This window comes from Cydia amplana, chromosome 11, assembly GCF_948474715.1.
Source record: "Cydia amplana chromosome 11, ilCydAmpl1.1, whole genome shotgun sequence".
Lineage (NCBI taxonomy): Eukaryota > Metazoa > Arthropoda > Insecta > Lepidoptera > Tortricidae > Cydia > Cydia amplana.
This window is the reverse complement of record NC_086079.1, coordinates 17,449,472-17,460,993: the sequence shown is the minus strand read 5'-3', so window position 1 is coordinate 17,460,993 and position 11,522 is coordinate 17,449,472. Positions and strand designations below refer to the sequence as shown.

Sequence of the window (11,522 nt, the reverse complement as noted above, 5' to 3'; positions counted from 1 at the left end):
CTGAAGTGTGCGAAAGGGAAGCCATCACGTATATGAACATCCCATGAGTGCGAAAAAGTCAGACTACCAATGAGAAAACGTAACCACTTTTGACTTTGACGACGGCCGCGGACGGCCAAGAGCGTATCACGGTAATTTTCAAATTGAAAAATATACACGGATTAGGACGAAAAGTATTAAATAAAGTAATTCAGTGAAGATGGTGTATTGTAGTGTGTTGGATTTCAGTGTTACAGTGCCAAATAATCCAAGCAAATACTCATTTGAGAGGATTTATGATATTCCGAGCGAAATTTTCATAACGATATTTTGTCAAATTAACAGCGTAAAAAGTGTAAGAAGCCGGTTTATAAAGTTCATTATAAGTTTTTCTTCCTTTGTTTGCTAATATTTTATCATATTAGTCTATAATTTAAAATATTTTGTGTAAAAACATAATCTGTTACTTTACGCTAGGGCTTGACAAAATGTACATGACAGTATCGATAACTTGTCAGCATATTAATAGCTATGTAATTATTTCTTCACAAGACATCATTAAGATATTAGCTTTTATAACCGACTTCAAATAATAACGATTGTTATACCTTATTGAAGGTGCTCATGTTTAGCGGTAAATTTAAACTTCACTTTCCAACACAGTAAGAGTTGCATTAAGATAAGTCTGCAACGATTTTGATAGCACACGCAGTGCACGTGTTATTTATACATCATAATGTCGTAGAATTTTAACGTTTAAAATAACACATTTGAATAAAAAAAAAGCGGCCAAGTGCGAGTCGGACTCGCCCATGAAGGGTTCCGTATTTAGGCGATTTAAGACGTATAAAAAAAAACTACTTACTAGATCTCGTTCAAACCAATTTTCGGTGGAAGTTTACATGGTAATGTACATCATATATTTTTTTTTGTTTTATCATTCTCTTATTTTAGAAGTTACAGGGGGGGGGGACACACATTTTACCACTTTGGAAGTGTCTCTCGCGCAAACTATTCAGTTTAGAAAAAAATGATATTAGAAACCTCAATATCATTTTTGAAGACCTATCCATAGATACCCCACACGTATGGGTTTGATGAAAAAAAATTTTTTGAAGTTTCAGTTCGAAGTATGGGGAACCCCAAAAATTTATTGTTTTTTTTCTATTTTTGTGTGAAAATCTTAATGCGGTTCACAGAATACATCTACTTACCAAGTTTCAACAGTATAGTTCTTATAGTTTCGGAGAAAAGTGGCTGTGACATACGGACGGACAGACAGACGGACAGACGGACAGACAGACATGACGAATCTATAAGGGTTCCGTTTTTTGCCATTTGGCTACGGAACCCTAAAAAGTAGTCGATAAAGCAATCAAACATCGACAGATTATTAATATGTTGTAACATGACATCACTATTTTTGTTCTTACATAGACAATTTACGCACACACTTGCATTTCATTTTTGGGCCCACTTTTGAATATTGACAGTTGTTCTAGTCATATTAATTCTATGGTGAAAGACGAGAAAATGTACATTTTGTTTATTAAATAAACAACTTTTAGCGAAGTAATCGAATTACCCACGAGCTATGCAGACAGGATCAGCTTGCGCCTCAACATAAGCCTCGTGCAAGTGCTAAACTTTTGGCAGCCAAGATCTTTGATGGTTTTGTACGTAGTGATTATATTCTCTTTGGTTTTGTATTATGCCAATACAAAAATAGAACGATTCATTTCGGTCACCGGAAGTCACCTGGCTGGAAGATCTTTTTTTGTAATGAACTAGCCAGTCTAGCCACTGCTAAATCTTCGGTTGAATTAGGGTATAGTGGTATATTAGGTACAATAGAGAATACGAACCTCGGACGGATTGTACCAATGAGCTTTTCGGAACTTATATGTACGAAATATCATTTGATATTTACCAGTCGCTTTTCGGTGAAGGAAAACATCGTGAGGAAACCGGACTATAAGTAATCCCAATAAGGCCTAGTTTACCCTCTGGGTTGGAAGGTCAGATGGCAGTCGCTTTCGTAAAAACTAGTGCCTATGCCAATTCCTGGGATTAGTTGCCAAGCGGACTCCAGGCTCCCATGAGCCGAAGCAAAATGCCGGGAGAACGCGAGGAAGATGATGATGAGAGAATACGACCAGAGCCCGTTTCTCAAAAACTTGTAACTTGTAATACAAGCTTTTGAGAAACGGGCCCCAGAAGCTTGGAGGATACAACTAAACGGAGTAGCCATTAACAGGCTTTCCCCTCTGTCGAAAATAGGCGGCCAACGGTCATACACAATGTATGGACTGACGTTTATCTGACATGGCTATTTTTACGTTACGCATACATTTGACGTTCCCCTCCCCCGCAAAAATCGGCAGACTGTTTTGTACAGAAAATTACAGACATGGCGTCTCCGTTTGATTATATCCTCCAAGCCCAGAAGTGATAGATAACTCAAATTGACTATAAAAAATTCATTCAGGTAAGCATTATAGTCTACTAGCTTTTGTCTGCGACTTCATCTGGGATGAATGAAGATTTCTGTGACAAAATGTACTTCCTTGGGACTTAGGGTGTTACCACACCAATCGATCGATCGATTTTTCTAGGTAGAAACTATCGATTGACGTGGATCGATCGATTGGTGTGATAACACCCTTAGAAGACGCTAGTGTGAGGTGCCTCTAAAACTATTGTTTGTATTGATTTCACTAGCGTCTTTTGATTAGAGCGTCGGCTAGTCGGCGTCTATGGAAAACACCGTCGCTCTCGATACGCAGTAGCGCCAATGTTGCGTTGAGCAGCAGCCATAGAGTTGACTAATAGATGTCGACGCTCGGGAGACGCTACTCTTTTCTGGCCCTTAAGCTTGAACATATAACATACAGACAAAGTTACTTTCGAATTTACAATATTAGGAGGGAAGGTATCTTTACTCTTTACTTCCCTACTAATTTAGCTTATAAGTAGTTGTATGTAGTAGTTTAGATAGTTTAGCTTAATATTTGAATTACATATATGGATAACACTGATTTAAACTTTCACGATTTTTACACATCTAAAAACCTCTAAAATCTTTTTTAAATCTTAAAACTTAGATACGCGATTAAGTCCCGTTGTATAATTTAATAATACATATATGGAGTTAAAATAACAACCCAACATTGTATTCAAAATAACTTTATTTCAAAATACCGTTACAAAGTACAGTAAAGTTAGAACACAATGAAAACAATTCCCTTGCACAAACAAAACGCATCACAGAACGACAGCTAGTGACTGTGAGTAGAAGCTGCATTCGATAATATCTACACTACACTTATTTATAGAAAAGATTCATTGATTGCAAAGTAAGGACGAACACGAGGAATCTCGTACATTGAACCGCCATTCCCTATCTATCGCTCGCGCTCGCTTCCCTAGCTCTATATAATTATGCGCGTGCGACAGAGATAGAAAATGGCGTATGTATAGAAATACTACCATCTATGGAAAAAACCGTGTCCTCAAGTTTGACAGCTGAAGATGGTGTATGTTTTCTGGTCATTAAATTGTCAAACGATTGACAGCTGAAGGCCTACCGCGAGCCACGTTCTACGTGTTGCCTCTGTCGCACTTGTAAATTCTTACGTTAGTGTGACAGGGAACGTGGTTGGCGGTAGGCCCTCTGGTATGTACCGTGTACTGTACGGAACCTGTAAATCTGTACATTAGCTGTCAAATTCAAAACGTGTTTTTTCCTTACACTTTAATACTTTTCTAGTACAATCAATGAATATTTTGTTGTTAGTAATGGGACTAAGGTCATCACACCGATGCCTATCCGCACGTCGCTCCTGTGTGTAAACGAGACAACGCCATAGATCTATGGCGATGTCTCGCTCACACACCGAAGCGGCGTGCGGATTCCAATGTGAAGACCGCCTTAAAACTAATAATTTTATCCTTACATATCACAATATCAACAGCTACTCTAAGCGGTACGGCGAAAGTGTACCTCAGACTTAAGTTTTAAATGAGTTCTGATATCTTGACGGACAGACAGATCAACAAACAGTTAGGCCTAAACAAATTTAATACATTAACAAACATCGACAAGGGCAAAATTTAGTAACCGCGTAGGGAGTTCCTATATCGATAACCTCAATTATCGATATCGATGCTTTTCTCATAAATGTACTTAGAGACCGGAATTTTTCCCCCAAAATTCGATGTCATTCATTAGAGTAAAAGCGATTTAAGTTTAAATTAATGTTTTATTAGGTAATTAAACGATTATAACTTGTTTGTCATAGATAGTTTAATCGCTTGTTAAGAATGGACTTAAATCGCTCAAAAAGTCCACTTCTGAACAGGAATAATATCGTACATTGACCTTACAATACTGGTCTCTATCGCACACGCACAATTTATATTGCCGTCGCGCTCGCACAGGTCAATGTACAAAAGTTTTCATATTCAGCGGACGCACTTTTGTACAGAAATGGGAAAAACTTACAATTTCCTTATTTTACAATGCATTTCATACGATTATGTAACAAAATATTGATTTTTATAACCTAGATGCGTTAGTTCAGCGATTTCTAAAAACTAGTTGTGATATAGTATGTTACCGGCAAATTGGATATATCGCACAGACAGATTTATTTCAAAAATATTCTGGCATCATCCTTATATTTATAATTTGGTCAACCAATCGTGACAGTAAAGTATGGACGGTTAGCACGAAGAATTTCGTACATCGAACCGCCTGTTCTTATCTCTATCGCACGCGCATAATGATATGTATTATTTTTCCACTTGCACAGTGGCACTGACCGCTGGCATCATATCGGCAGGACAGCAATATAATTATGCGCGTACGATAGAGATAGAAAGAGACGGGTCAATGTACAAAATGATTCATGCTTAGCGTCCTTAGTCCTTACTTTTTAAAGTACTCAATTACATCTACCTTTCTCTTTCTTATCTTTTGAACAGTCACGAGAGAAAGATATGGGCATATAACCTCAATTGACTGTCCACTACTAATATCCATATTTTATGGTATCACAAAACAAAACAGAATGCATCTTACGTTTTAATACTTTTATGTTTCATACATAAGACACAGGTATACTGTATATTATCCTATTTAAAGTATTTATCTAACAAAAGGAACCCAATATTACGCAAAAATTTTCAATTTGCCAAGCTGCTTCGCTTATAAATAAAATAATATAATATAACAAAACACAAACTTCCGATATAACTGATATAAGTAACAAAAAAATTTGGTGATATCACATTAAGTTCTTAAAGCATTACATTAAAACAAGCATTAGTGTACGCAAAAACAAAAAAAATGTGAATAACTTAATAATCAAATTAAATTAACATTCACTCAATCAAGCGTAGTGTTGTAATCTACATTTAGATTAGTAGTCGATAAAATAAAAAATCGATATCGATTAATTCGATAGCTAAGTATACACTATAAGACATGATTAGTTATTCGACATAAATATGCCTTCAGTTTGTCACTGACATAAACGCCATCGAGCACGTAATTTACTTTCTATACATCTCGCTCGTACTCGCATATTAGTGCGAACGAGATGTATAGAAAGTAAATTACGTTTTCGATAGCGTATATGTCAGTTTTGACACTGTCAGTGACTCATGGTAAGGGCTTTAACGCCTTCGCAAAAAATGTTAATTTAGTGCAGTGCAGGTTTTCTTTGTTTTTTTAACCATTTTGACTGCGCTGGTCAATATGCAGAAATTTTAAAATAGTGACAGAATTTTTAAACAAAGTATGTGCATAGAAGAATAAACGTAGTGATACTGTTGGACGAATTGGAAGGACAAAATCATTACTTGAATGCTATCTAACAGCTGGTTACTTAGATTATTACATTAAATATAAATACACTGGCAGCTCAATGGTTTTCAATGTTTTTATAAGAATTCACTGGACTTTAATTTAGTAACAACCACATAAGTTAATAATTAATTATTTTTGATGTCCAAATGAGGCCTTGTTCACCTAATAATTTATATTATGTATATATTTTTGACAGCATGAGTTATAATAAATTAATGTATTTGCCTCGTTTGTGACTAAATGAATAAACGGGTACAGATATATTGTTACAACAGATTTTTGGCTTTTCTAAACCCTGAAAAACTCCTACGTCACAAGACCTGTAGAATCACATTATAATAGACAATAACAAGCTCAATACATTTCAAATTTGCAACATTACAGTAGAGAATTTAAATTTAGTAACTAATTTTATCGATAACTACACATTACTGAAATGTCCCATCCTTAGACCATACATTTAGTACATTCATTTAAAACTTAACGATTTTTAAAATGGAACACATTTTGAATACCTGATTTTTTTCGTTTGGATACATTTTTAGCCGGATTTATCAAAAGATTAACCCTTTGCCCGCCACGCCTATCGTGTGTGGCGCGTCATTGTGAACCTTGTCGGAATGCATGAAGGTTGATATTGGGCTGTAGCCGCGCGCTTGTTCACGTCATTGGCGGTTAAAGGGTTAAATAAGTTAGTAGCAGAAATAACTAAACGAGCGATATCTTTAAAATGATATATGCACTCTAATTCTCTTAACAATAAAGTAGTTTTTACATAATTTTGGACAACTCATCCGCTTAGCTGCTTCTGAACGTACATTTAAATTTTAGTTATGTAAAACGTGTGTGTAGGCCTTAAATAAGCCCGAGATCGTTTATCAGTCGCTTTTCGATATTTGAAATAGTTATTATAGTGAGTTCATGTACTGGATTATGATTATAACTATATCCTAAAATGAATAAACTGTCGTCCGCGATATTTCCGGACCGATACGCCCTTCGACCTTTATCTTAAAGGCCGGCAGCGCACTTGCAACCCCTCTGGTGTTGCGGGTGTTCATGGGTGACGGTATATAATTGCTTACTATCAGACGATTCGTCCGCTCGTTTGCCTCCTATAATATAGGAGCCTAGGAGCTCCTATAATAGGACCTATATAATATAAAAAATATTTAGGATAAAAAAACAAGGTTTAAATCGTATTACACAGGCAACTAATAGTGTATGTTGCAAATATCATAAGGAATTCTCGTTTGATATTGTACATTTCATTGTTTCTGCTTATTAATGGTTAGTACATGATTACTTCACATAATTTATGTATAGTCTTAAATATTGTTGATGATCTAAATCTTAATATGTATTAAGATTAGCACAATTGTGTATTTCACATATTTTAGAATGGAAAAATATATATTATTAAGGTTTGCGTCCCTATTGAGGGGATATTAATTCCGAAATATTAATTCGTTTAGTCCAGTGTTTTGTAAAAATAATTATAACACATTTATTGAAATTGTTGTACACAGTTGGACACAAAATCAATACTATAGCTAGTTTCACTGTTCCGACGATTAACTGTAGCTATTTTACTTGTGACTCATACTGAACTCCAATTTTTGAAATGTGTAGCTATATCTGTCGGCGAGGACAATCAATGTCAGAAAAGCAGACAGTAATCTTGAACATCCGATGATATAAATATAGAACAGGGGATCGACTAGGTTGCCTGCTGCCATAAGTATAGCGGCTACAGTAGACCGGCTCAGACCGGGGCCAAAAATACAATAGTTACAGTAAGTCGATTTCACTCGGTACTAAAAGTAAAGCACTCACAATAAGCCCGCCGGACGGCTCAGTGTCGCAAGTAAAATAGTTACAGTACATCAACTCAGTCATCAATGTCTTTCCTAGGGGGTAATTGCACAAAAGATCCCTATGGGTCGAAGTGTATTCACAGGGGCCCCCGAACAACATAAGATAAGATAAGACATCAACTCAGACGTTTGGGGCCACAGCTACTTAAGCTACAGTAGAGTGAGTCGGACAATGTAGTGTAGAGAGTACGTTACCATTGGGGCCCTTGGAGGATACAACTAAACGGAGTAGCCATTAACAGGCTTTCCCCTCTATCGAAAATAGGCGGCCAACGGTCATACACAATGTATGGACTGACGTTTATCTGACATGGCTATTTTTACGTTACACATACATTTGACGTTCCCCTCCCCCGCAAAAATCGGCAGACTGTTTTGTACAGAAAATTACAGACATGGCGTCTCCGTTTGATTATATCCTCCAAGTTGGGGCCACAGCTACTTAAGCTACAGTAGAGTGAGTCGGACAAAGTAGAGAGTACGTTACCATGGTAACGGGTCTGGTGCCTCGTGTATAGTAGAGCTGCACTGCGTGTTCACAGCGAGAAGAACTTGAGGAAAGCGGCGGGCGGGACGGGGTGCGGGGGCAGCGGCCCGCCCGCCTCGCGCAGGCGCGAGCGGTACTCCGGGCACTGGTACACCAAACACCAACATTTACTCAGCAAATAGGTCACAAGCACTGACAATCCAACCTCTAGACTGAGCTTAGGCCATGAATCTAGTATAACTGGATTGGGCATGAGTGGTGGGGATAACTGACAGAACGGGATAGTCTTATGTATCTTTCAGTAGGAGTAGCAGTTTGATTGTTTGCCCTTGTCACAGTCTCACATCTTGTTTTATTCCCCACCGTAAATTGACCACCGTGATTGGTCGAATTCATTTGTTGCCCACCATAACAAATAAATTCGACCAATCATAGCGGCGCAATGCAACGCTATGATTGGTCGAATTTATATGTTCTGTCCCTCACGGAGGCACGTGTAGACCACTTCTATAGATGCTACCTTCTATGGCTTAGGCCAATTCTTTCATGAAACCGATGCTGCCAAAAATACGGGGGTGCGGGGGGACGAGGTGAGCGAATCCCGTGCCGTGATTGGTCCGTTCAAAGACACGGACCAATCACGGCACAGGATTGACTCGAAGATGGAGTAATGCTACCGTATGTGTGGCAGAGGGGGTAGCGCGACTATGCTATGTCTAGAGGTTGGATTGTCTGTGGTCACAAGCCACAAGGGTACTTTTACACGTCTACATGGAATTTACATACGAGCAAAAAAAAACACATCAGAAATTATAAAATAGGCCTACATCTAAGCCGCAAATATCAAATCAAACTAAAGTATTACATAGAGATGTGTAAAGTCTCTAAACGTCGGAGTACAAAAAAATAAATATAATAATACTATTAAAAAAAAATCCACAAAGATACAAAAACTTTTACCACATTACTATTCATTTACATAGGGCCCCTTGCCCGGCTAACCCGGGGTTAAGCGGTTAAACCTGGAGTCGCCATGGTTATTTTAGTTACCAATAAAATTTGACACTGGGTTAACGGTTTAACCGATTAACCCCGGGTTAGTGAGATGGTGCAACTGGCGCTTAGTGGCCTAATTGGGTAGGATAGCCGAGCGGACCAAATGCTGGACTAAAGCCAGAGGAAAAATTGGCTTTTAAAATTCCCCACAACAATTACAATATGATGTTTTTGGAAAAAACCGGCCAAGTGCGAGTCGGACTCGCGCACGGAGGGTTCCGCACCATCAACAAAAAATAGAGCAAAACACGCAAAAAAAAACAAGAAAAAAAGCGGTCACCCATCCAAGTACTGACCCCGCCCGACGTTGCTTAACTTCGGTCAAAAATCACGTTTGTTGTATGGGAGCTCCACTTAAATCTTTATTTTATTCTGTTTTTAGTATTTGTTGTTATAGCGGCAACAGAAATAAATCATCTGTGAAAATTTCAACTGTCTAGCTATCACGGTTCGTGAGATACAGCCTGGTGACAGACGGACGGACGGACGGACGGACGGACGGACGGACGGACAGTGGAGTCTTAGTAATAGGGTCCCGTTTTTACCCTTTGGGTACGGAACCCTAAAAAATGCACAAGTTTTAAATAAAACGTGAATGTACTTACAACTTACAACACTTCTAAAATGCCAACATCCAACGTGTGTATATAAATTACCCCATTCCAAGATTATAATAATATGTGACTTAGTTACATTTCTTCTATAAGGTTAACGTGGCTAATTCCATCGTAATTTCATTAACTGATAATTTTCTCGACAAAACAGTTTCAGCAATCAAAAGCAGATGGTTTTTGTCCTACGATAAAAATCGAAGAAATATACGCTCGTGGACGGAATAGCCCCTATGATGGGATTAGCCACATTGGCCTTAATTTAAAATTTAATCTAAATTCTAACCTGATCAGCAATGCATGGATGCCCCAGCGAGCGCCAGAAAAGGCACTTGCAGTGGCGACACAGCGATAACGTCTCCGCGTACTGCGCGTCTTGCCGCAACCCATACAATCTGGAAACAAACGGAATATTACATTGACTTGAAGACGAAGTCTAGTAAAACATAACGACCTATGATCGGAATCATCCTGCAAGATCGAAGCATTAAAAAAGCACGAAAGTGCCAATTTAAACGCTACTTGAAGGTATTAGGGGTAGACTTACTTCCTGAGCTGGTGGAATACACTCTTCCAGTCAACATCCTCCTTGTCCTTGGTGACGGTCTCGATCTGAGGACGCGTGAAGTGAAATGCGACCAGTTCACGCCACGTGCGTTGCTCCGAGCATACGGAGGCCATCACGTTCCATGCTGATGACGCCGCCTAGAAACGTAGGTCGAGACTTTAGATAGACATAAAGAAATAGGAGTTCTTAATGATAATTCGACAAAAAAAATATTTATTTTATTTATTGGAGAAACAACAGAAGTATGCGACAGGATAATAGGTTACATTGTTAGGTATAATATTGAGATGAACACTTAGTTCCTTAAACGCTCTCACTAAAGCATACTTAAAATAAACGGACTTAACTAAAAGGTATGTTTACATACAAGTTTACCAAGTTTTGTAGACCATGCTTTTATTGACAACATCATTTTTGGAAATGAGGAACTAGATTTTTCTTGAAGTAGAGTATGGTAAGTAACCTAGCAACAATAGCATCAAGAAAAGGAGTAACATTAGTTGAGCCTTACATCTAAATCCCTGTGGTCCGCTATCCTCAGTAGTATCTCCCTGATGCACTCCTCGGGCAAATCGTGAAGTTTAGGCACTACCTCTGGTCCCGGCTGGAATGAGACAAATATCAAATAAGTAATATACATTAGTCATGATTCCACTTGTTACAACTTTACAAGTTAAATAGAATTGAAATAAAACACATAACTGCTAACTGTATTTGGCTGAGAGTGAGACACGTCGTCGTGTTACAACGGAGTTTTCACGGCGAATTCATTTTCAATGTAATGTGGTATGTTCAGTCTCTGCTTTGATGTGATATTAAATTAGTAATATACATTTTTATGCGTAACTGGAAAGTCTAAGGCAATTTTAGCGGATGCATCAAAAACGATTCGCATGGCGAAATGTTGTTATCTTTGTTTGCCTTTGTATGGTGTGGAATATAATAACCGGCGAGGCATACGACTAGATTAGACTGATATGATACTGTTAGGCTCAGTTGTTCCATCATAAATAAAAAATAATTTTGACGACAATTAAATAGACCTTACATAAACCCGAGTGTTATAAACCTA

At 38.0% G+C, this 11,522-nt stretch overlaps 1 protein-coding gene across 1 annotated transcript in view; it reads right to left on the bottom strand.

Moving 5' to 3' along the window:
- Positions 1-8,257: 8,257 nt before the first annotated feature.
- The window catches only part of LOC134652096 (F-box only protein 32), a 44,511-nt gene continuing 41,246 nt past the window's right edge, over positions 8,258-11,522 (bottom strand). The window contains exons 6-9 of the mRNA XM_063507261.1: positions 10,962-11,054; positions 10,430-10,587; positions 10,169-10,277; positions 8,258-8,360 (exon numbers count right to left, since the gene is read on the bottom strand). Of these exons, the coding sequence (XP_063363331.1) occupies positions 8,265-8,360; positions 10,169-10,277; positions 10,430-10,587; positions 10,962-11,054 (456 nt within the window). The 3' untranslated portion in view covers positions 8,258-8,264. The remainder of the gene's footprint in view (positions 8,361-10,168; positions 10,278-10,429; positions 10,588-10,961; positions 11,055-11,522) is intronic.